This window comes from Varroa destructor, unplaced genomic scaffold, assembly GCF_002443255.2.
Source record: "Varroa destructor unplaced genomic scaffold, Vdes_3.0 BEIS01000003.1, whole genome shotgun sequence".
NCBI classification, from domain to species: domain Eukaryota; kingdom Metazoa; phylum Arthropoda; class Arachnida; order Mesostigmata; family Varroidae; genus Varroa; species Varroa destructor.
The window spans coordinates 48,796,976-48,822,394 of NW_019211456.1; the positions used below are offsets into that span (position 1 = coordinate 48,796,976).

Here is a 25,419-nt window from a genome sequence, read left to right on the forward strand (position 1 = left end):
ATTTATTCATTTTTATTGTTAAGTGTGTGCGTGTCTTAAGTTTTGTTTGGTTTAACGTTGCCAGATAGACACTCAGTGCTTCCTTATATTATTATCTTATTATTACACATCATGGTTACGTTCAGTAGATGAATTTTAAAGTATATCCCTACCGTAGTAACTTGTTCAAGTTATGGCTATTGTTTACAACTGATTAGCTTCCTAATTTTAAAAATTCGGTTTTAGGCTACCATTCTGCGCCGACCCCTCTAATAGATTAACTGAAGCGTCAGGTATATAGTAAATTGATTACGAAATGTATGTAGTATATATCCTAAATTTAACTAACCCTTTCAACAAATACGTACTTTGGATTGATAATGAAATTAACTAGCGCGTCGCTAACGGCTTGCTATGATTATTAGTAGAACGACAGAATTTACTCAGTTTTTACGGGCTTCAGTGGCCATTGAGTCAGCCATTCTGGAATTCTATGACAAATAGGCTAGAATTTATCAGGAAAGGTGTTGTCCTTTGCAGACAGTTTACAGGTACTTTATCGTCCTGTTTGCCGTCCATGTGTGGCATCACGTGGCAAACACAGACACGAATCTTAGCAACTGAAGTCAGGGCAATTGCACCCGTATTGCATCTGTCGAGTAATTAATACGACCCAATTGATCGAACGCTGGGTCAGTTGTGGGCGGGTGATATTGTTGTACGGCACACGCTTGTTTAGCAGTTAGGTTCGTCGGTGCGACATTTAGCGTGCTTCCTATCTATTCTATTGTCTTCTGGAACCGAATAACTATTAGCAGTCACGGCCACAGCCGTCTTTGCATCAGAAGCTCTGCGTCAGAATGGCAAAATCAAACTACACAGACATGGCTGGTACACAGTAGTCAACTAGCCATAGAGGTAGCGAGAGCCCTAGAGCTAAAGCGAAACGTGCATTTGAAACAACGGCTCGCTGTTGATGTCGCACGTTGATGCGAGCGCGTGGATCATGACAGGGTGATGATGACGACTATGACGACGATAATAATAACGCTAGTTGCGGCCGTCGGAAATACGCCGAACGTTATTGCGAGGCATGAGATGCCATACGCTGTAGTGACAGCGTAGGGGAATGACGAAATGAGTCACTGCTGCCGGCTGTGACGATTGGTCGGCAGCTCGACAAACTCGTTTCGTTACTATCTATTGCAGAAGCTACAAATGCCTTCAGCAGAAGAACTAGTCACACTAGTGGCCAGTGACTGGTCGAGCCATTACTGCAATTTTGACCCGAAGCCTTGTTGATACGAACACAGATCTGAAAACCTTGTTGTCGTATTGGCTCAACACTTAATGGCGGCAATAGCCTTACTGAAATTGGCTCTGCTAGATCGCATTTCGTGAAGGGTCTCACTATAAGCTGTTCGTGTTAAAACAGGCATGGATTTTTTTGTCAGGATTCTGCACACTTTATTCATATACTACTCACATGGGTTTACCAATGGATTCGTAAATTACAAAGCAAAAAATTGATCATGACCACTTGAAATATCTTCCTATCATGACCGTTTCTACGGAAGACTAACTACCATTGGTTTTGAATTTATGGAGAGGAGTCGAGCTATTCTATACTTCACTGAGTAGAGATCGTATTCATACGGCCTATACAATAGTTATTCGCAGTCAGCCTGATACAAGCCTTCCTTTATATTGCACCTTTGAACACATCGTGGCACACAAATGCAGACCTTGTAAATGACAACTGTCCGACGGGACCTGTCAACAGAATATTGAGTAAAAAATGTGCTAGAGTGTTATTTTAGGCGTGTGTAGACGTTTATTCCTACGAAGGGCACAAGCGTTGCGCACTATACAATATTGTAAAAATGAATCGCAAGGATGGTTTGTGATTGAGAATCTTTTGTTCTTAGTTTATTTACTGACAATGCGACAGAACGCATCTGGCGCAGAGTGTGAAGCCTGGCACCACCTATTGCAGTTCTTATAACGTGCGTCTATAATCCACATGGTAATAGTTATTTGTATTTCGCGATAATGCATATTGGCTTAGAGCGGCCTGAATGTACCTTAAATTGAAGTGGTTTGGATGTTGGCGTCTTCATGCATCCGCAAGCACGTAATAATAGCATTAAATTATAAGCAACTTTGCCAAATTTCTAAGCGGCTGGTCCTTTTTTTTATTTTACATAGACAAACTGTGGAATATTTCAACAAAACAATTCTCGATGAAATTGTTACACTATACGGGCAAATCTATTGAAAACAGGGAAACCACACGAGCTCGAATGGGAAATATATGCGTCATTATTGGTAAGAACTAGTCCTTAAATGGCCGCGTGTCAATAAGCAAAAAAGTTAACATCACAAATATGTAAATTAAGTACAACGGTGATCAATAGTAATTCAACTGATGAGATTTTTAAACTTGCAAAAAAAATTATATATTGATAAAATCATTGTCTCCGGTGGACAATATTCTCGAAGTTACACACTGGGTGCAGTTATTTTCGTAAATGTTCGGGTTTAATTTTCCTCTGTTGGTTCGGCGGTGTCTTTTGGCATTTGTAGAAGAAGCGTATGAGACTTTTAAAGCAGGTGAGTTTGTTCCTGTAACTTCAACTAACGGTATTCTAGAACAGTAATCTGAAATCTCGTTTCAGCCTGTAGTAACTTGATCCAAGGTTTAAGTTAGTCACATTAGCTATATCTGCAGACTTCGTGTATCATTGTTTCTGAAGAGTGTCAGATCAAGCCGCTATCGTACGTGGAAATAGATTGGCTAAGGCACTCTAATACGTGTTGACTATTGTTATCCAGCAATTCGGATTATTGTATGTGGCGTTAATTATTGTTGACGAACAGAAAATAAATACTATATTGTATATCTGTCAATGTCACCGTCCTTTATACAACGCTTGTTGTTGATCGGTACGCAGGCAGGTTGTCTACGTCCTTCAACGTATCGATCGGGCCTCATCCATAGGAATAACTTTACTACTATTAACAGTAACTGTATGAAGTAGTTCCCAGTTAAGTCGACGATTCGGTGCTATTTAGACAATGTTGGTCACAGGTCGGCATTCGCTAATCATTTGATTATCAACAACAAGAATAACTGTGGCTGCACCTTCCTGATCATCTAAACGAAAGCGAGATCTTTTTGTTGATGGGTGCGGATGATCTGATGATGTAGATTGTTCTTCAATTATTTGATTGCTGTTACGATCATTATTATTATTTGTGAAACAGTCTGAAAACAACATTGGAAATATATCATCAGGAGCGCTATCCGCAGAAACACCGAACGCAGAAGAATCGTGAGAAAATACCTTGAGGCCCCCATTGCCTCTTTTTCATCCAACTCCGGTCATCATCCTGCGGATCATGGCAAACCCCCTAAACCTATCGGTGATCTTACGAATAGCGCGACGATGCGGAATGCGATCTGCTTCGATTCATTCAAGGGGATGCCCCCTTACATCATTAGACGCGTCAGTATCTCCTAGACGCCACCGTTGTAGTCAACGTGTCGCTGGCGACGGGCGACTTACGTTTCAGGCCACATACAGCGCAGCTCTCTATATCTATGCATATCTTTAGACATTGGCAGGGCATTCGACCTGTGATGGGTGAAAATTCCACCACTGGGCGCATGCCAGCTGCGTTAGCAATATACGAATTTGATTTCGTTTTGTCGTGTTACCCCGCTGCCTTTGTGTCCTATACTACAGTCCTACCTTCAGTTCGGTGGCTGTCAGATTCATCAACATAAACAGAGCATTCCTCTAAGTGATGAGTGGACGGAGGTCCGCAGCAGAGCAGAAGTAAAAACAACAAATTCAAAAATGGTCGCAGCAGCTTCTGTCGGAACTTCTTTTCCTTAAAGCTGCCAGCATTAACCACACGTATACTTCACGCGAACAATAGCAACCGTATAAAAAATGTAGCACATTTTATAGTGAGATGGTACACACATTAAGCATAGAAACCTGTATTTCTAATAGGATTTACTGTGCCTTTTAACTTCCCAACAACTCATTGCCTTTGCGGCAAAAGGTCGACGCCAGTAGACTCTATCACCACTGTGATTGCATGACATTTAACCGTAATAATCATTATATATATATATATATATATATATATATATACTATATTTTAATGCGATTATGAAAACTCTGATGGTAGGATAAGTGTGTATGTGTTGAAGCGTTTAAGCGTCTGTATGATTTGCATTGTTTTTTGTTTACCCTTTACGATTAGACGTAATCATAGAGTCTGATAGTGTGTCAAGTGCCGTTAAGGCAAAACATGGCCTGTGTGCTACATATGAACAATGATATATGTTCACCAAGATTACCCTCTCACGCTGGCCACCTTTCTCTGTGTTTCCCAATCTGCTGTTCAACTGTGTCCGACTTGTTCATTAATGTGATAGCTTCGTACCTGAATGATTCTTTTTCATTCTATACACGTAATGCAGTAGTTAAGTCTCAGTCTATTTGGTCGTCGCGCGTCTCTGAGCGTTTGCACAGACGATAGCAAAGATCAAGCGTTACGGCCACTTCTGTTCTCGTCTGTCGTTGTCGTTAGATTTCACATTGTTTTTGCTTGTGGCACTGTAAATTATGCAGTTGCCCATACGCTGCCGTGTATTTGTGCTCGTTTGTCCACCCTAAGAACAGTTAGTTACTTCTCAATCATCTTGTTTGTCATGTGTCCTATTCCTGGACGGACCTGGCCGGCGGCCACGGCCCTAAACAAAAATCACACCGTCTCATTTACGTAGTTACCGTTTGCTACGGCTGGCGAAGTTACAGACGTAAACTGAAACTACTATGCTTTAGTTCTACCAACCACTTTCGCACTAATGGCCGCCTATCAGTAGGCGTCATTGTGGCTATCATAGGTATATGTGTATTTATGTTTGGGGTGTCGTCAAAAGCAAAAAACAGACTGGTGGGAGTTACCTATCTTTATGGCTTGCTCACATAAAAATCGCTGTTGTGCGACGGCGTGAACCGCGTCGAGCTAACGGTTGTCACGACCATTGCGGGTACTTCAACACTAATTTTAATCGTACCGTTAGCCCTAGCGACCATAATACACACTGTGAAGATAAGCTACTCCAAAAAACGCCTACCACTTTTATTATTAAACGAGCAGTTGACGTACTATCGTTTTTGACACAGCAGGATCATAAGCCTTCAAATTCGCAGTCGTCAATTTGGAAATACTGTGTTATAATGTCTATCGCTACACATGGCGCTCGACATGGCGACGAGAAGACGCATGTAGGCACATGCATCACATAGGCGATCTGCGCCTGTCGGCTGTATGGTGTACCAATGTCCCACCGGCACCAGCAGAACGCTGAAATAGCAGAAGCTACTGAGAAAGCAACGAAATGCAATAAGATGAAGACATCCGTTGAAGATGAAGATAACTTGGTGTATCGCTTAGGGACGGTGACGGCGCTGGCGCTGGCAATGATAGCGGTGAAATCGTTTACAGAAGCTGTCGACAACCTTGCAGACGACAGTACTGTGGTGCTTTGTTCTCCAGTGCTGTAGTATGCATCTCTGTCAGATGTCGTAGTAGACGTTCATTGTGAAAAATTAGCAGGAAAGGGTGGAGAACCCCAGCGATTCTTTCTCCATCTCCCGATGCCAGCATCCCACCCAGCAGGACGCGACGTGGCAACGATGAGGCCGCTGCTGTTACCAAGTTTAGGGTCGTTCATTTTTTTTTATCATCACTGTTATTACTAGTAGTACGTATATCTGCTGCAGAAAAATACAGATAGTCTAGTGGTCAAATAGGCCCCGTTGTAGTAAAACATAGGCAATGGCGAGGGTAATAACAGACGTAAGGATGTGATCTGCCTCTTCTATGCTGATAATAAAAATACCCCTCAGCGATATGGAATAGCGACCACGCTGAGCGAGATTAAGTGGAACGAATTCGTGCCAAGTTGCTGATTTATTCCATAAGATTTTGTAGTCGGTCTCCGCCAAGTAGGGACGGTGGCTAGGTATTGGCAAATTTAGAGGTACAACATATGAAAATGTTCTGACCCAAGTGGGTCTTCCATAGAAACGAAACATGAGAATGAGACAGCGGCAAAGAGTGTTCTGCTCGCCGGAAATCTTCGACAAGGCTACGAACAGCTATCAACAACGTCGATCGATTTGTCTTAATGCAGGAACTAGAGAGGCAATCAATGTAACCCAAAAGTTACCTAATGATGTTTGCCTAATTGACGGGTGCTCAGTCTCGTAGCGACTACATTCGGGCTGTAGGTTTTTAGCTAATTAATTAGATCGGATATACCGCACGTTCCAGAACACCAACGTTAAACTTACTTAAACTCGTCGAAAGAAACGAAGCTGGTCTGTAAGGTCATTCGATTAGTGGCTAACGGAATAGGGGAGCTTTCCGCTTGAAGCCATCGAAACTCATCGCTAACCTGTGTAGCGTTCGTGCGGTCAAACTGACAAACGACGGACATACGAAAGAACGCACGGCATATACATCGAATGAAGCTACATATGAGTATTCACTAAAGCGGTTTTAATAAAAGGAATGATGAAAAGTTCTTGTCTCGTATCAGGGAAAAATATAGAGGTAAACTGATTTTGAGTTCTGTGAGAAATAGTGATTTAGTACATAAATTTAAGTGGATAATTCTCTAATTAACTATGATTTGTGGTATATTTGAACAAAATTCATTGGTAATCCAATAATTAAATGGCGTACTTTTAGCTAAAAAAAATATTTAAAAATACATGCTTCATTATTTTGCAGCTAATTAACCATTTGTGAGGAGAAGATAATAGTTTATGATGCCTATTATTATAATAGAATTATTACCATTATATCTATGAAGATAGGTGGCATCACTGTTTCTTTTGCTATTTGCCATTCAGGTGGAGATCGAACGGCAACATAAGTCGGGGGGCTGTACCGAATGCCTCTAGACTAAAAACTTGTACATCAAGGGCTGCACTAAAATTATTCCGTAAAATCTACGGAAAAAAAATAAGTATTCATTAGGGCAATCCGCGACAGAGTCTTGTCTGGAAACTGCACAGATTTACCGAAAAACGAACGGAATAAACGCCACGTTGACAGCAGACGTTTTATTATACTACGGACAGAGTAGCAGATAGTTTCGGGATGCATATTCTGCTGAAACATGCTACAAGTATAGCATCTTCATCCACGCAGAAGACAACAAACATGACCTCGGCAGCAGAAAGAACCTGGTTCTTAGCAGGTGACTTTAGCACTACCTCGATCCTTCTTTTGAAGAGTGCAAGCGGACGTTGTCCTCACATTGTGGATTCAACTGTAGAATTTCTACAGCTGCTACAATGTTAGGCGGCGGTACTAGAAATGGTTTCAGTGACCTTTGAATGAGACGTCTGTATTATAGCCGTCGCGACGTTGCTGCCTCTTATGATGATGATCATGAACGCTGCTTCGTGCTGCTCTGGAAGACAAGTGTCCAGCGACGATTTGTTCGTGAAGTAAATGGATTAAATTTTAACGGGGTGATGCAGTGAGTCAGACAACGACCAGAGGCCGTTCGCCTCGTCGCGCGTTCTCAAATAAAATGGACATAAATATTCACGAGAACGGGAGAGACAGAGAGAGTTCTATGCAGGAACAAACAAATTTCAAGTATCAACGGGCCGCATCACACTAGACTTTTAAGTAAAAATAATAAGAAATACAGTGTGTACGTGCGGCACGGGGTCAAGTTTCTCATTTTCGAGATATGCTGCACGATACGTTTAAAGTTAAACAAAGCTGTGTTTCTAAACGTCGTTGCTTTGGCTACGAAATAAACGTTCATTATTGTTGCATATCTTAATTAGGTAGGCAATGGCTAAATGAACTGTTCCGTTTCATGTCGTATATGGTATCTATTATTTTAGATCATTTATAAAAATTCTCTTTTTCCTATTGCCGTTTGTATATGAGGAACTTTACTTAGTTACTTCGATCAGTTGAACTTCTCATTGGCAGTCATTTCAACATTGTTATTTTTTTTTTCATTCCAAATAACATTTAATCGAATCGATTGTTGAAAGAAGCTATCATATGATGGAATCATTAACTTGATTTTATTACGCATATATCGTCAATGGATTTATGCACAAAACAAAATCGGTCACGGAACGGATGAGACGGTGTCAGTAATTGAAAAAACAAAACGTTACTTAAATTTACAAGGCGTTTTTTGGACTTGTTTATCTTTTCAGGGAGGATCTCAGCAAGGTCTGGATTCAGTTGGCCGTGGTAATACTGGCGCTGCTGTGGGAATCGGTAGCCTTAAGCGTGAGCCTTCGTATCCGGACTTCAGTCGCTACCGAAATATAGGCCCACCTTCTGATGGCGCTAGCGATACAGCTTCAACTTCATCATTGTTCCCGGGCGAGTATACTGGGCCGAAGCTGTTTGTCAAGCCAAGCGCCAAAAGCAATCGTTCGATAATTCTTAATGCTCTAAATGTGGTCCTCGCAGGTGCCGTGAATGCTGATACGAAAAAACGTGCCACGAATGTAAGTAAAAAGATTTAAGCTACCTTGCGTTGCACGTTCCAGGTGAGACGTTGAAGGAACTTATCGATCGTGGATACTATTCGGCATCTGAATTCATGTACATTCATACAAAATAGGATGCCACGGCCGTCATCGTTTGCAGTTTCTGTCACACCAATTCGAGGCACATTCTAAAATAAGAAGGATCTAAGAAGAGTATACTTGGCCCATGACTTTTCGAGACAAATTTTTAGTCTTTGTTCAACGTAAACAAAAGCAGAACTCTTTTGATTGTAGGATAAGATCACGTCACCCGCTGCTGAAAATTACCTTCCTAATATTTAGTAACGGACGAGATAGAAGTTGCGCTTAAAGCCAAATTTAGACTTCGTTTCATATACATAAATCAAACACCAGCTTTACAACTCACGCTGACAAATGTATCGATATAAAAACAAAAAGTAAATTATGGAAAAATGGAGAAAAACGCACTAGCAGAGAAAGAATCACTATTATCAATTTGAGTGATGATTAAAGCATCACAATTCTAATGTAAACTGCTCGACTATGCAGTATACTGTGTCTAGGTCCTGTGAGGCTGGATCTTTTTTTACGTAATTCAGGACAATCCACGCCGAAGTGGTCCGGTTGTTTGCCGTAACTTGTCTACCGTTAGCATGACTGTGATAGCTCCGATAACCCAGCTAGCAGCAAACATTTACAGAACAAATCGTGCGTAATAGAGCTACGCTTGCCGACAAATTCAACTTCGGTGTGAAATGTATGTCGTTGCCTCACACGATCGTATCACCTTTAACATTTCGACTACTTCTCTATTATTACCGTTGCAGAATTTCTCTGCTCATTTAATAATAAGTTACTGCTGTAGTTGAGCTAACCGTGTGCACCGGAACTTGGAAATTTTGGAACATCAATTTCACCCAGTTAAGGGTTGACAGTGACTAGCATTCAATATATTTAACTAGCTGGCTACTGTCGGGTTAATATTTCTAAACAACGGGTATAGCCTACCTAAGTTTCTACGCGAAGCTCCTAAACACGCTTCAGACTATCCATCATATCCGGGGGTGGCCGGCGACGGATTATGAAGCGCGAATGGGGATTTTTTTGGAGTACATGTTACAAAGAATTGACCATTTAATTCGGTACACCGAATGTATGTGGCTACAGCACCCTTTACGACCGTAAACAATAACATTTGGGTCTCTAAAAGGTTCACGGTTAACAGAGCAAAGTAACTAGCTGAGACGCTTAGTTAGTCTGAAGTAAATTAGGTCAGCTAAATAAGCTAGCACTATGCTTGCGACCATTACGATTCTTGTTATAATTATTATAATAAGAACAATTATCATTAGTACCATAATTAATCTTAGGAATTGTGTACGTTGTGTGGTAGGATCGGCATAGCATCAGTCTGCCCTGTCCTAAAGCCAGTTGCCCGTCCACGGTTTGGGTTCGTGAATACAAGCAGCTACTCCTCCTAATTCATACCTAATATATTTAGTTAATAATATATCCTAATATAATAATAATAGGATAACATCTCTAATTTAACGGTTTATTTTGCAGAATGTCGGTCAAAGAAAAGAATTCATATTGTCCGTTTTGTTCAGTAGTTCCCAAGTATCGTTAGTTCGTTTGCGTGATCGTGAGCAGTTCAATATATCAAATATCATATTAGTTGAATCGCTTACGAATTACGCCATTTACGCCATCTATTGCTATTTTCCTAGTTCATCTACTAAGGGCTGTTTCTGTGAGTCCTGTATTTAGTCCTGTTTGTTATCCAAGGTCCAACCCATTCATAGCAAGCCACTCATATGCGCCTGTCGGCTCCTCGCCCCAATTTGCAGTAACCCGAGAGAGCAGAACGTACGCTTATTTCTAAAATCAAATCATTGCCGTTTATTTATATGGCGTTGCCTTTTTGGCCTTTGCTCATTAGCGTATCGAATCGACTTAACGATTGAGGTTACCTCGGGATTATATTTCCTTACATAACGCCGGTACAAATGATTTGTACGGGGCGTAACCAGGCTTCACGCAATATCCCATAACGCATTATGGTCCAACGCTATGTACGTTGTATACGTATATATACGAACTTACTGCAGACTGTTATTTCATGTCCTCGAGTAGACCTAGGACCGTGATTCACCTGTCGTTCACGCGTTCGATACGACGATAACCTGGCCATATTCCTTGCGGTCTGAACAACAGTAAGTGGGCTGATTTTTTTTACAGTGTCTATTGAAGAGGAGATTTGTCGTCGACCCTTCATATTTGCCGCCGTTTCCCTGGGGGTGATTTATTAAGCTGCCACCCAATGATAGAATTTTTGGTTGAGTTCTATTATATATTTAATCTACTTGCAATGCGAAAAGTGGATGATTGATAACGCTAAACGGAACTAGTCTTTTTCTATTTTGATACGATTGTGAATGATCGTGACATTGGTAGCTGAAGGCTAGCAGTGGTTCAGCGTCTCCGAAGTAGACCTTTTGTCATTTGTCTCTTGACCGCGTACACGTTCAATGCAGACCATTGATTAGGTCTATAGAAGAACACCACCTTAACGGCGAGGATTCAGCGGCACCCCTAGCGGTACAACAGTAAACGCATAGTCGGAGAAGTTTAGCTAGCGAGGTGATGATCCAAGATGTAATAATGAAAAATACTAGTTACCCATCTAAACTCATTCGTAGGAAAACGAGAGCTGCTTTCTGCCAGTGTAAGCAGGTATCGTATCGAACACTATTGTCAACTTACAAATGTCAGAGATATTCAACAGTGGCAATGTTACTCGGCAATAAACACGTGATGCAAAACGTACAAACTACATACATTATTTTTGTTTGTATACGAACTTGTCGCCTATGTTATGGCATTTATTTTCTAAATATTCTCTATTGCACGATGCAATAGGTAGTAGGCTATGATGGTAACGGCTGCAGTGCATCAGTGTATTCATTGCGCGTTGCCGCGCCAACGCCGCCATTCCTGCATCTCGGGTTGTTCCAGATCTAAAATTTGAACACCCGCTCGTTACTATGGTGAGATGATGTAATAACAGCGCCTTGTCTACATCACCAAACCCAAAAGTGACTAACGCCACGATTCAGTGTCGATTCGGCTACCTGTAGCTTACAAGCGACAAGCAGGTGCTGACCGTGATGTCCTCAGACCAAAAGGACAAAGATGCCTACAGCAGCGTCCTCCCAATAGAACGCAAGCGTGAAAGAAGTCCCAGTCGAAACCCGAACCTTGTTCCGATCGCTAATAGCCGTACAAGGAACGACGAGGGCAAATGAACTGTTAGGTTGCTCTTGCTGCTGGTGCTGCTAAAAACAAAGTAAAAAAAAAAGCCCACAAAAATAGCCCGATCCATGTGGATACTATTATATTACAGTACTAATAATAACTGGTTCGACGCCTCGTTGCTGCCGCCCAGTGCATATATATATATATATATATATATATATATATATATATATATATGTATGTATATGTGTTATTTACCACTGTCAGACATTGATTTTCTCCCATCCATTGAAAATGCTAGTCTGACTTACATAAACAACGACGCACGTGTATACCAGAGACTTTTGTCGAAGCTGTTCTATTTGTGTTGCGGCTGCTGCTGGTGCTTTTACACGGGTTCAAGCTCGCTGTTCCCACAGATACGAAGCTCTACACGACAACAGGCACTTCACGAATGCCGCAGGACAAATACACCCAGGCGTAGGTACGGACGCCAATACGGACGGATACACTGAATTCCGAAAGGTGCACACATACGCGCGGCGACACATACCTACTGAGTGACCGCTTGTTGTTGTTTATCGGCAAAAATCCATTGAAGGAATCCGACGTCTACTATTATTATTATTAGCAGCTTTCGATTCTACCTCTTCATCGACATAATTCAATCTTAGTGTTCGTTATCACTTTTATTTCTTTATTATTCCCCATTTTTTTGTTTCATTGCTGTCATTGTTATCCTAACCGACGCCGCTGGCGCCGCTACGGTTATAGCCGTGGCGTTCTTCCGTTGTGTGCGTAAAGCAGCGTGTGTTTGCCTGTTTGTTTTTGGCGGGCTGGTGAACGTGCGCGACTCGTAACATTATTATCATTACGGGCCGCCTAACACCGTTAGTGGTTGGAGATGATGCTGGCTATGGCGGTTTTGGCGACTGCGGTCCGTTGATCGCCGTCTATTTCCTTCTTCAACTTCGAAATCAGCTACATTTTGTTGTCGCTGCTAGTGCCACCGAAGTCGCAGTTCGCCTATTCGGAGATCTGCCGTAAGGCGGGGGACGCTGTGGGGTGGAGGGGGCAAAGAGGTTTCGCATTCAGCCAGCTCCTGCTACGCCTCTCGATGCACTTGGACAGACGTCGACGCATCAGTGCATCGGCGGGTTCATCCTTTCCAGCTTCATTTTCGTCTTCATATTTGGCGATTTTTTCGTATACTTTTTCCGTTGCCTGCGCTATCGCCCGTGATGATGGTGCTGATGGCGACGACGGCGATGCTGACTCGGCCGAAGCCGTGGCCACAACTAGCAGCCACTACGAACCCGCGCGGCCTACCTATGATCGACCGCTGGTCAAACTAGCGACGCCGATGGCCGCAGCAGCAGTGGCGGCTGCAGTGACGTCGATATAATTGAACGGGCATTTATCGTAGCCGGCGGCACTGCGCTAACCCAGAGCCGATTGAGCAAAAGAAACTTATACTATTGGGCCAAACGCTGCTACCGCTGTCGTAGTCGACCAGCTATAAACTGCAAGACGGCAACGAGGAAGAGCGAACGGAAAGAAGCTCAATTTCCCGTCTCCTCGACACCTTCGTTCCTTACGTTTTGTCCATTCGCTCATTGCTCCAATGGAGCCGACAGCTGCGCTATCAACCAGTAAGTTGGCAAGCTAGCCGGTTGTCGACACGTAGCCAAATCATCGAAATTAATAATACTTCTAGTATTACTTGTCGTTTATTCATTTTTCTTTTTACTCGTACGCACCCCTTCTTCCTCGCAAAGTTTGCCCATGCATCTGCCGACTTGGGCATCTATCGATTCATTTCGATTTCATCGGTGTTCAATGTCACCCTGTGATTGTTGTTTTCGTTGCTGCTCCTTGGTTTTGTTTTTCACGGGTAGCTTTACATAGAAAGAATACTAAGAAAGTATAGAGAATCGCAGAGTCGCTGCTGGCTGAGGACGGGTCAAAGTCGCCGTCTTGCCTCTATAACCATTGTAAGCCGCATCTAGGATTAAAGCAACTATATATACAAAGTTGCTGCTGGTCCGGAGAATTGCCATGTGGCTGAAGAATGGTAAGGAAAATGGAAGGTAACGGGCGATGGAAACCGAGCACGAAACGAAACATCGAACGAAAAACTATCTGGTCGGATAAATGGCTTAAAGTTGACATCAATCGGATTAATGCAACATTAACCAATTTTCATGAACTAACGAATTACGTTTTTATTTGCTTTTCTTCACTTTACGTAAAGCGCAGTGCTGATGTTACTGAAACACTGGGTGCTATCTTCGCATTATCTTCGAATGAGGCTGAATTCGTCTTTCAAACGACGTTTAGATAATAGAAGATGGTAGAAACAATGCTTAGGCTATGTAGATGTACAAATTGATGCGATAAGGACACAGAATCAATTAAAAACTGTCTGTATATGATTTCCTGTCTGTGATCGGGCCATGAGACACTATTTCCCACAATGATAGCCTAAACGGAAGAAATACCAGTCAGTCCTTTGATAGACGTTCTGTAGCTGAATTGAGCTTTGCTAGATAACAAAAAATAAAAACAGATTTTCCTGACGCACTATCGGCAAATTTCAATAAGCCGGTATTGCTTGTTCGTTCTGCCAATTTTTTCCATACGCCTCAGCCATCGAATACGACGTTTCGAAAAGCGTTCATCCAACAAGCGACCGACTCCCAGACACTAATCTTTGCACAACTCCGTTATATTGACTATTTGTTCAGAATCATCGCGTCGATTACCTTATAAATGGCTACTGAATAGTGTGCCCACGAGATATTTATTCAGTTACCTAACTCCGCCAGTCTTCGTTACATTGTTGTTGTCGCATTTACGCCTTCGAAAACGTAGTAATGTTACAAGCTAACACAGCATTCACTTCGCTGAAGTGTTATGGGGCTTGAAGTTGATGAGATATATGAGTAGATGTGCCACCATTGTGCGTATATATATGTGCCCATATACGCAGTCACCTCTTGGCGAACAGATTTGTGCCAAGATGACCGGCCGATCGCCCGATCCCGGCCGGCTTTCGTTTTCCATTTGCTGCCCATATGGAATACGTAATGTGTTTTGGTACGTGGTTGTGTGTTTGTAACGGAAGAATACGCTTCTCCATCATCTTAACAATATACTGTAATGGAATCTAAAAGGTAATGTCTATTGTAAATTGGATAGAAGAGCGACGATAATGTTGATTTAGAACGATGACTGTTTTTGTTAATGTTATCGTTTAACATATACAAGTTACATTTGTTTATTATGACTGAATTTACTTTCCTTTATTCGTATTTGGTCAATTGATGTTGCCTTCTTCGACTTTGGCTTAAGGGCGGATTGGCAAGTAGACGTCTGGCCATTTTTTTTTGCGCAAAAAAATCTTCCGGTTTTTTTCGATAGGCCTGACTTTTGCAACGGAATCGATTTTCGCATCCAGCCAAAGGCTTTGTGGTTCTCAAGTACTATCTTGTTGCTGGAAGTATCAGAAATGCTGGTTGGAGCTGAGAGTGTGAAATCGAACGTGACAGATTTACATATTCTTTGTGATACGGTGCATGTTTATGAATTAGTGTGTAGGCGGACGACATTTTATAATGTGAAACAACTGTAATTTACCATATAGAGATAAGGTACTATCGTGTGCTAGGTCGTAGCGAACATGTGTGAGATACAGAGATTCTCCCGTACGTTTAGTCGACGACTAATTTTTATTATGGTTATTCTTACTTATCTATTCGATGTCTTCACATTACTCTGTTGTTAGGTTAGGTTAGCTTTCACACCAGCTACGATTTAGTCAATACAAAATTATTTTTAATTGACAAAATTCAGAAACCTTTGGCTGAATTTAAACTTTAACTAATTACACACGTAATCGGTTAACGAGTTTCCGGCACAGTTATTTCATTAGAAAGGATCGCCTTGCATGTGTACTGTTTTTTTTTTTTACTCGGGTAGTCTATGCGTAATATTATATCACCAAGCATTAAAAGTTCGTATCATTTCTTTTTACAGGAAATAAATGCAACCGACGCCAAACACCTTCTGATACTGTTCCGGGGTGCGAACCTTCAATTTCGCGGTATCTATACGTATAATCCGGACAGAGAAGAAGTAGTAAAAATTTTCGGGGCAGGCCCCAAGAACGTTACGGAATCGATGCTCGACTTGTTCTACAAGTACAATTCAGGCTCGAAGGGATTCACGCAGATTCATACGAAACATCTCAGCGCCACAATAGATGCGTTCACCATCCAGAACTCATTGTGGACGGTGCGCAAGAGCGTAACCAGCAAGTTCGCAGCATCTCACCACGCTCGGTCCGGCGACTTCATGTAAAAATAACACGAATAAGAATAAACATACAAACGAATATATAAATAGAGCAGTGAAGTCCTCCGTTGTAGTAGTAGACAAACGATACCGGCGACAAACGGCATGATTATATATTCGCCCGATTTTCGCGCAAGGCCCCAATGTAAATGTGGCAGAAACACTCGAGTATACCGATAGTGGTCGCCATTTACAACAAAAAACAACGCTAGAGCCTCACAAGGGTAATAATATTAATCTTCCTAATATTCATCATAGAATAACAATTACGTGAGTAACGCTCGTATTAGTGGATATTGATGGAATAGGTTACATTGATACACGAAGCCGATGGAAGCATCACACGCCTCCGATGTCTGAACGTGACAAGCCAATGGGCTGTGGTAATGGACAATTGTTATTATAGCATGTTACGCGTTTCGGCCTCGAACACACGTGCGGCGGCAAATCTGCGGAAAGATGTACGAATCAATAGTTACGGAAGATAAATGTAGAGTGAAAAGCACGATTTTTGCCTATCAAATCGGAAGCTGCTTGGCGTAGGGCTGTGCAAATTGAGCGCTTGAAAAAAGATGAAGAGGAATGGGAAAAATCGTCGAAGTTCTATATTGTTGTATAACAGTGACGGCACTATTTGTAAGTAATAGAAAGTTACTGAACTTCATGCTAGTTATTCCTTTGTAATATTCTATTTGTGGTTAACTAACTATTAGAAGAGCGAAGTAATATAAGACGGTTTTTTTGATGTGACCCCATTTTGATGATGAAATAAAACCCAGTAGTACTCAGCAGAGAACACGAAACACATATGGATCCAGGTTATATGCAGGATTGTCGGTCGTGCAGAAGGCCTCTGATGACGAACAAACAAATTCCAAGTTAAGCATTGGTGTTAGGAGACAATAGTCTTGCACTGACGACACTTTTGCATATTGTATATTATATAATAGGGATACCACTATCATGTCTCGTTCTATTAAAAAAAATAACCAGCCCCAGTTCGGTCTGCGGCTGGCTACCTTGCTTCGAATTGTTTTGGTAACATTTTTGCATTTCGAACGTTTTTATGGTGAAAATGAATGAGAAAAAAAAACAGCCAGATAACTACGACACCTTCGAAAATGGTCGAAGTAATGTTTTTTATAGAAACTTTATTGTACGAGGTAGAGCGTACATTGCATTGGCGCGGCTTTCAAACTTGTGTGCTTAAGTTGCTAAGTCGAAGAAGAAGTGCAGTACGTAGAACGCTTGTCCACCAATATCGCAGAACCGCAACGTTACCTAATTTGTAGCTTTCGCGTGCGCCGATGGAAACGGCCAGTGAAAGCCATTCCGTAGTCGTCGAAAGGAGTAGTAGACAGACGTGGACACCAGGGACAAAAGCGTCCGCTAAAAAAGATAAGAAAAAATGAGTCGTATATAATTGCGTTATATATATATATATATATATATATATATATATATATATATATATATATAGGGAATGACTAAAACAGCATTGTGTACTTTGAAACAAAAAAAAAGCCGCTACTTCGCCAATTATATTATCTATCGCGCGATTCTAACAATAGCAAAGCTGATTCAACTGTTTTACACAATGCAAATGACACAAGGCATATACATGAATACTAATAAAATGTAATATTTATAATGGTAATGACAATGCTGGTATAAGACGAGCGGCAGGGGCATCTCAGTGCATGCACCTAGATGAACGTACGTGCGCGTAGGCAGAGAATTAGATTTCTCTAGAAATGTTTAGAGAAGCTTAATCTTGAGGGATCAGTGACATCGCGTATTGTATTCGGTGCAAAGGGGAGAAATCATCATCCATTTTATACCAGTTAAGCAGAGAAATAGATATAAATACACGAATCCTGACGTGAGCTGTACGCCACAATGACGACTCGGATCGAGGCAAGGAGCAGGGCGAAAAGAAAAAAAAAACTGCCGTAAAACCGAAGAAAACACAGAATTTAACTGATAATAATAATGATAATAAAGGCTTCTAATAATTATGATAATACGAAATGGTCAATAATACACTCTTTAACTAAAGAAAAACACTTTGCTATATATGACGCACACATGACGACACGCGGACGCTACACTGTGACTGGCCAGTCACATTTTTATAGAGTGTGAATGTACGATGAATGAAGAACGAACAGTCACATCTATGTGGTAAACAGTAAAACTAATGGCTTTACTAACAACAAACAACACAATAAAGATAATAATCAATCAACAATCACATGATACGGTCAATGACGTCGAGAAGAGAAAGGAGAGGCCACAAGCATTGGATCGCTAGATCTTGGCATGTTCCATTAGAGGTGTCGCGCGGAGCAACAACCGTATCGATGAATACAAAGGTAATCGGAGTGTTCCATTAGCTGCGAGGATGAGCATGGATAAGTGCTACAATTCGAAAGCGTTCGGCATAAGTTAGGCTAACTGCGCAGGGAGAAGTTATCAAATCGCTCTGCTGCGGCGGCGGCGGCTAGGACCGTGGACAGAATAGAAGCGCCAAATAATTATCGCGGGCCATCTAATGGTACATGCGAAAAAATCCCCATCCATTGAATGAAACCATGAGAGCAAATATGTGGATCTTTTTTTTCTCTTGCCCCCAGTTTCCTTCTGCTGTTACTACGGCGGCCGAACAGAAGATGCTACGTGGTTAGATGAAACTCCGATTTTACGAACGCGGCCGCTGGAAAGCTATAAGAAAATTAATCTGCATTACCGCAACTTACCGAAGCAATTATTGAATAGCGTACGAAATAAAGTTATCCATAGACAGGTCTGACAAACATGATTGGAGGTACGTCCGTATCACTAATGTACTCAACGGCCTATTTATGTGGACGTTTGTAGGCCATGTAATTCCACGCGTAGAACAAACACCGAAATACTTAGAACACAACACCGTTGTTACCATGAAATCCACAATTTTCAAACGCCGAATCATAAGACATCGGTCTATGAATGGGTTCACCAAAGGCAAAGTGAAACAATGATTTGACAAGATCAATACTATTCCATGATATAGTGCCAAGTGTATTTTTGAAGAGCAAGATAAGTAATCCTGAGAACTCCGCACTTCAAAAGGACCACAAGGACATCAAGAGATTGCTATCGATTTGCTCACATGCTGCAACGTTAAGTTTTAGTGGTAAAATACTATTGACTCACGGCTTTCAGTCTGGGACATAGGCTATATTAACATAATCCTTCGAAGGAAATGGGCATAATGTTACTACGTAATTATCGTCAACGAACTAAACTAGGACAACGCCAATATCTTCAATTGGAGGTTTGACTATATGCCTATAATATCGTTTATGCCTATACATAAAAAGCTATATAAAGCATTTCAAATAAATTGTCTGACATTAGCAAATGCGGTTCGCAACCGTCTCGGTGACGAATAAAAGCAATGTTAAATAAATATTTGTTCATGGTGATCCTTAAAATGGTCTGCTGATACAGGATGTCAGCCTAATAACATGCCGAGTTACTTGTGGTGCTAGAAGTGATGAAGCCAACTGATTCTTACTCGACAGTCTATAACCCTTTGGCCCGTGTTTCATGATTTAAGCCAACCGACAATAGGTCGATGTCTGGTAGGAGTTAGGAAGTCAATTCTCACCGGACGCGTTGACTATTCTGGGGTGCGTATAAATCTAGCCAGCTTCCTGCTAACGTCTCAGAAACGTTCGCACTTAGAGTCGGGAAGCCGTCGGCCTACTTCTTCTAGCAAAACCTAGGTGGCTTGAGCCAGCTTTTGCCAGGCATCAAATAGACGTGCGTAGATCGGACACGGGCCCTAGTATCAGACATAGACTTACACCGACAGGAGTAGATAACCCTTTGTGGGGGCAACAACTTCATCTTGGGGAGAAGCAGGGTCTGACGCATCGTCGTTTTCTTATTTTGCCCAAGTCAAGTGCCGTGTCAGGCTAAACGTAAAAATAAGCCAAAAAAACCGAACCTTGCCGAATCAAATGGTTTAGCAGCTACTGTGGTTAAAGATGGCCTTTCTGCCTACGCTGTCTGCTGTGTTGGATCCCTGTCTGGCAACTATCCGTCTAAGTGGTTCTTATCACCGCTATAGCTAAAGCTAATGTTGTCACCCAGTCTGAAAGCAGTTGAGCACTAGTTGTATTAAAAGAAGTAATAATAGTAATAGTAAAAAAAAATCACCAGTTTCGATGCGACTGGTTATGCGGTAACCGCAACGGAGACGTGCAACTTATAGAGAAGCCACTGAAAAAGAAGATAAAGTTTAGGCAAAATTTGGACAATGACCGAAACTGGACAAGCGCCTGAACGCTCCTTACGACTGGGTGATATAGTAGGCTCAGGTCAACGTTGACTTGATGTTTTAATAAAGCGTAATGTCCAATATCCGGAAAAATCTAACTGACTGCAATCTTTACGTAAATCAACGAGTAGATCTCCAGTACACTATCAGCCGACATGGGTGGAGGTCCACGCAGCATCGAGGACAACGTTCGGTCATCGGCAACAGGGCAACAGATTGCCTTTTGTTGTGGCCTGCTCAGATCATTAAGGTAGGACGAATACTTATCGTATGATTTTTTTGCCTCATCTTCTTTTCGACAAAACTCAATTAGTTACAAGAAGCAGCCACTTCATATGACGGAAGCTGAGCATTCAATGATAATGATAACTGTACTAAAATGTGAGCATGATAACAGTGTTAAATATACGCAGGAATACAATATTGATAACAACATTCGCAATTGATAAAGAAGATAATAACGGCAACAGTTGGTGATTTTTAATCAGATATAAACTATACACACAAACACGCACATACACACGCATATATATATATTCATAGCCTAAATGGCAGGGGCAGCAGTATCACCCGGGCTTTTGAGCCGGATCGATTGGGCTGGTCAATCCACAGACCCAACTGTGAGTGAAACTGACGTGCAGATACAATGATAGAAATAAATCACAACAAAAATAAAAGACAGAAAAAAAGATAAATAAATGGAAGAAAAGCGCACGAAACGCAGACGCACGAGATTATTAAGGGGTGGGGAAGTGCGGCGGCGGGGGGGGCGGGGGTTCATAATGGTTATGACAGTAATTATGATAATAATTATCATAATATTGATGATGCTAACTTTTATATAAAGTGTCACTACCAATAGCTGTGGATAGTGTTTTCATTTTTATGAATATTAATAATTTTTCGCTTCATCATTTTGTTATAGTGTGCCTTTTTCAAAAAGAATAACATAGGTATGCATTCGCATACTAGCACCACGTAGTTTACAAGTCTGTAAAAATTCACCACAACAGCCCCTAGCTGGACTGACATGCCTACATCAGTCATCGATCAGGATTGAGCTAGATTTCCCAAGAAGTAGGAAATCCGTTTTTGTAAAATGTTTGTGTTTCAATCTGTCAACTTACTTTTGGGCCGACAAATAAAATTTCAAGTCCTTTGTGTCTTCAAGTCTTTACATACCGTAGGAAGGCTCAAAGCCTATGATATGTGAAGAAACAAGGTGATCACTTTTAAACGATTTATCTCGAGTTCAACGTATAGGCCAAACAGTATCGATATTTATGTGTTTTAATTTTACGATTGAGTGGTTCAGTTTTCCGACTCAATTTTGCCGTTGCGCATGCGCATCGCGGAAATGTTTGTTTATTGGCTGTGAATGCTTTTTGAATAGAATGATTTCTTTTTAGGAAGCTTATGTTTTGAACGCGGACTCCTGTGCGCCCTATCAGTACACCGATTCCGATGCAAACGCGGCGCTGTCAGGAACATGACATGTTCTGTGTGGTCACGGGGAAATTTGATTTCTGTTCAGTCTAAATTCTCTCGTTTGACGGGTGACATCAGCTGGCCTTGCAAACACGGATGAGCGATAATGGGAAAGTTTGACATTCGTATAGGTTCGCTCGCTGTCAAGGTTCTCATACGACTGTCGCGCACGAACCAACAAAGCTCCACAATGTACTAGCATAAGTCATAACAATGTACCATACATGGGTATAATTCATTTTTCCGCCTATTCATGTAAAATGTGTGAATATTATGGAACTAAACAGTCGAATTCGGGAACAATCGACGAAAAAGTTGTCTTGGAAAACATCTTAGCCCTTATGTGTTATTAAAGACATGCTATTTTTCTAATTAATTTTCTTGAAATTGAACGATTTAACAGACTTTTAATTCTTATTGACTTAAGCTATTGACCAGTCACTTTCTGTCAGAAACTCCAACAGCTGACATCCGCGTGATTTCCGGGCTGCACATGATCCACGTATAAACTGCATGTGTTGACGTTGTGTGGCCTAACCCACCAAGGATCAAGGCTAACAACCCTAAATCAAGGTTATTCTACTTCAAACGTGTCGTTTTCGTGACTACTACTTAACTATTGCTGAGTCAAAGCAAAAAAGGTCTCGTTAGATACAGAACATTCAGCCTTTCGAGCCGTAAAGCTTTTCATTCACGATCTTTTTTATCATCACGTAAGATGTATGCTAATTTTAATAGCACAAAGACACAGGCGGGCTCATAAGGACATTGACGAAATATGGCTTTGAATCTGGTATAGCACAGTTAGAAGTTTGTACGCATATTACATAGAGATAAAGAAAACGGACGGGCGGACCTTGCATTAGTCACAGTTACCCTCGTGCATATTTCCAGTAACCTCTGGGGTACTTCGATTCACGTTTCACAATCGCTCTTCAACTTCTACACTTCTGACTTTTCTAAGCACACTGTAACTAAGCGTATCGAACTGGGCATCGACTTTAATTTCTGGTCGATCATAAATTAAGGGGAGCCGTCCGCCATAAAAACTAACGTATTTTAGAAAGATTTTGAATATCAACGGTTGAGTGATCAACGGATTATGTGTTGAAGCTCAATAGTTACTAGTGGCATTATCATTTACTAATAATGTCTTTTGCAGAACGTCCCAGGGGAATTCGTTTCAACAGCATGGAAGCATTTTGATTAGGCCCCCGACCTCGTATAACGCAGAATGTCATAGTAAGATCAATACAACGATCGTGGTGTGGGATGGGAAGTCGATGTGGGTATGTCCACTTTCTACAGATCTATTTGTAGATTGCGTATAACGGCAATAGGTTAGTAGATGAAGTTGAGGATCCTTCGACTCTTTAGAGGATGGCGTTCCCTTTCCGCTTTGATGCGAGCAGCACGAGAGGATGACTAGTGTACAATGGGTAGATTGATTCAGGCTCCAGATGAATTTTACTGATGACTGGCTGTGTCCAATCGTGCAAGAAATAACATTGCCTCGCAGTTACTCGTATACTATCTCGACCATGAAAAAAGGTTCCCGTTTTAGCGATGCTTCCTTGTAGCTCTAGATGACCATGAATTATTTGGGAGGAGATCGAGCTGTGCGATTCCCTGTCGCCCGAGACCGTATAGTATAAGAAACTGATCAATATCTGAGTTTTGAACATCAAGCCTCTTCAGTCGCCGGTGAGAAAGACAGTGAAAACGTATCGAAATTGAATAATGGTAAGGGAAGAAAGACTGCTTTAGGCCAACGATCAAGCAAATCAAAGAATATTTGAACCCTTTAGCTAACTTTGCTTGTCTTCCCCTTGCAGTACATGATCAAACTTTCGTTCTGGGTAGAGAAGACGTCCAGTGCCCCAAACAGTTTAAACGGAACTTAGCATGTCTACTGTATAGGTGACAAGGTTGGCATCTCTCATCGTGAACATGAGCGTGGCAAATCGTGCCTTTTAGGGCTATACAAATAGTAGCAGGTATATTTATTCACTAGCAACACAAGCCTTTGAATTTGTTGAAGTGTACTCCCAGTTGTATGTGGAGAAAATGCTCCTATGTGTAGGGGCCTTTTCGTGGCTCGCGTACGTGTTACTTCTGAAACAGGCTGCTTTTGCTTACAGAGATATATGATTATCGATATTTCATGTATGTGTAACTGTTGGGCCCTCGTCATAACATAAAATTAATTTTACTTGCCTGTTCTTTAAATCATGTCGATTCCGTCAACGTTTCCGCCTACGAATGTTGGGGTGTAAATTCTGGCGAAATGTAAAAATGGTCAATTAGCATTGGGGCCACACCCCACCCAAGTCTCTGGCTTGCGCAGTACTTCTCGACCGGCAAGCTATTTTAGCTATAGCGCGTCAGAGAAAATATTTCTGACTTCTAAAGGTAATTGACATAAGGGTGCCATCATATTGATTTAGTACGAAAAATATAGATACGGCATTCAATGTCGCCAAGTTATAATGCGCCATTTTTGTTTGGGAATACGGATCTGAGCTATGCCAGTAACGAACGTTTACTCAAGCTACTATGTTTACTGTATACTACGTATAAATAGGCTGCAAACTGGTAAGATGCAGAATTTCCTTCAATCAAAGTACAACACTCAAAAAGTGAATAAGGTACAGTATATCGAAAAAAATAAGCTTAACTATGTCTTTATTTCTTACTGTGCATTCCCTCCACGGATAGGATAAAAAGTCAGCTGTATAAAGCTTTTGTTACACCAACCAGTACGCGTGTGCCTATACACTTCACGCAGTTGAACATATAGATAACTTGTACTTGTTCTAAAATTTCCATACCAGGAAGATGTGATTTCTGTGTGATGTAACTACGTACGGCCGAGCCACTGCAATATCATACGAGCCTCCTTTGCTCATTTTTGAAAAAAAAATCCACCGTTATCGTATAGTGTTATGATATTTGGAAAGCTACTAAGAACCACGCTGATTTGATGTGCTGAGTATAAGGACAATCGGCAATTGTCCTTTTCTAGGGTTTACGGCGCTAACTGGCATTGGATCGCTCAGAAATGATCAGGCACCTTGTAGGTCCTTGCTGTCACTATCAGCTCTTAATAGTAAAGTAAAATATTAAGTGGTTTCTTCTCTAATGATAATCATATGTCTTGCACGACTCGCAGTCATATCTCTGTAACGAAAGAAGATTTAATGCAGTTCGGTTCGATTGGCCCGCTCGATCGAAAGCTTTATAGCACCAACAGTTTCTCCTCCGGATGCTCGCCAGAAGACGCGCACGTCTTCTAATTCACCTTTATTTAATATCCTATTTAACTGTCTGTATAGGAAGAAAGGAACAAATGTACCATCTTATTTTACTTAAGCCAGCTTTCGCATTTACATAGTACAAGGCGTAGGTGCAATGATATTC

At 41.4% G+C, this 25,419-nt stretch overlaps 1 protein-coding gene across 8 annotated transcripts in view; it reads left to right on the forward strand.

Moving 5' to 3' along the window:
- The window catches only part of LOC111246341 (patronin-like), a 100,704-nt gene extending 81,067 nt beyond the window's left edge, over positions 1-19,637 (forward strand). For all 8 annotated transcript variants that reach the window (XM_086984926.1, XM_086984928.1, XM_086984924.1 and 5 more), the window contains 2 exons: positions 8,265-8,564; positions 15,864-19,637. In XM_086984926.1, the coding sequence (XP_086841052.1) occupies positions 8,265-8,564; positions 15,864-16,187 (624 nt within the window). In that variant the 3' untranslated portion in view covers positions 16,188-19,637. The remainder of the gene's footprint in view (positions 1-8,264; positions 8,565-15,863) is intronic.
- The last annotated feature ends 5,782 nt before the right edge of the window (positions 19,638-25,419 follow it).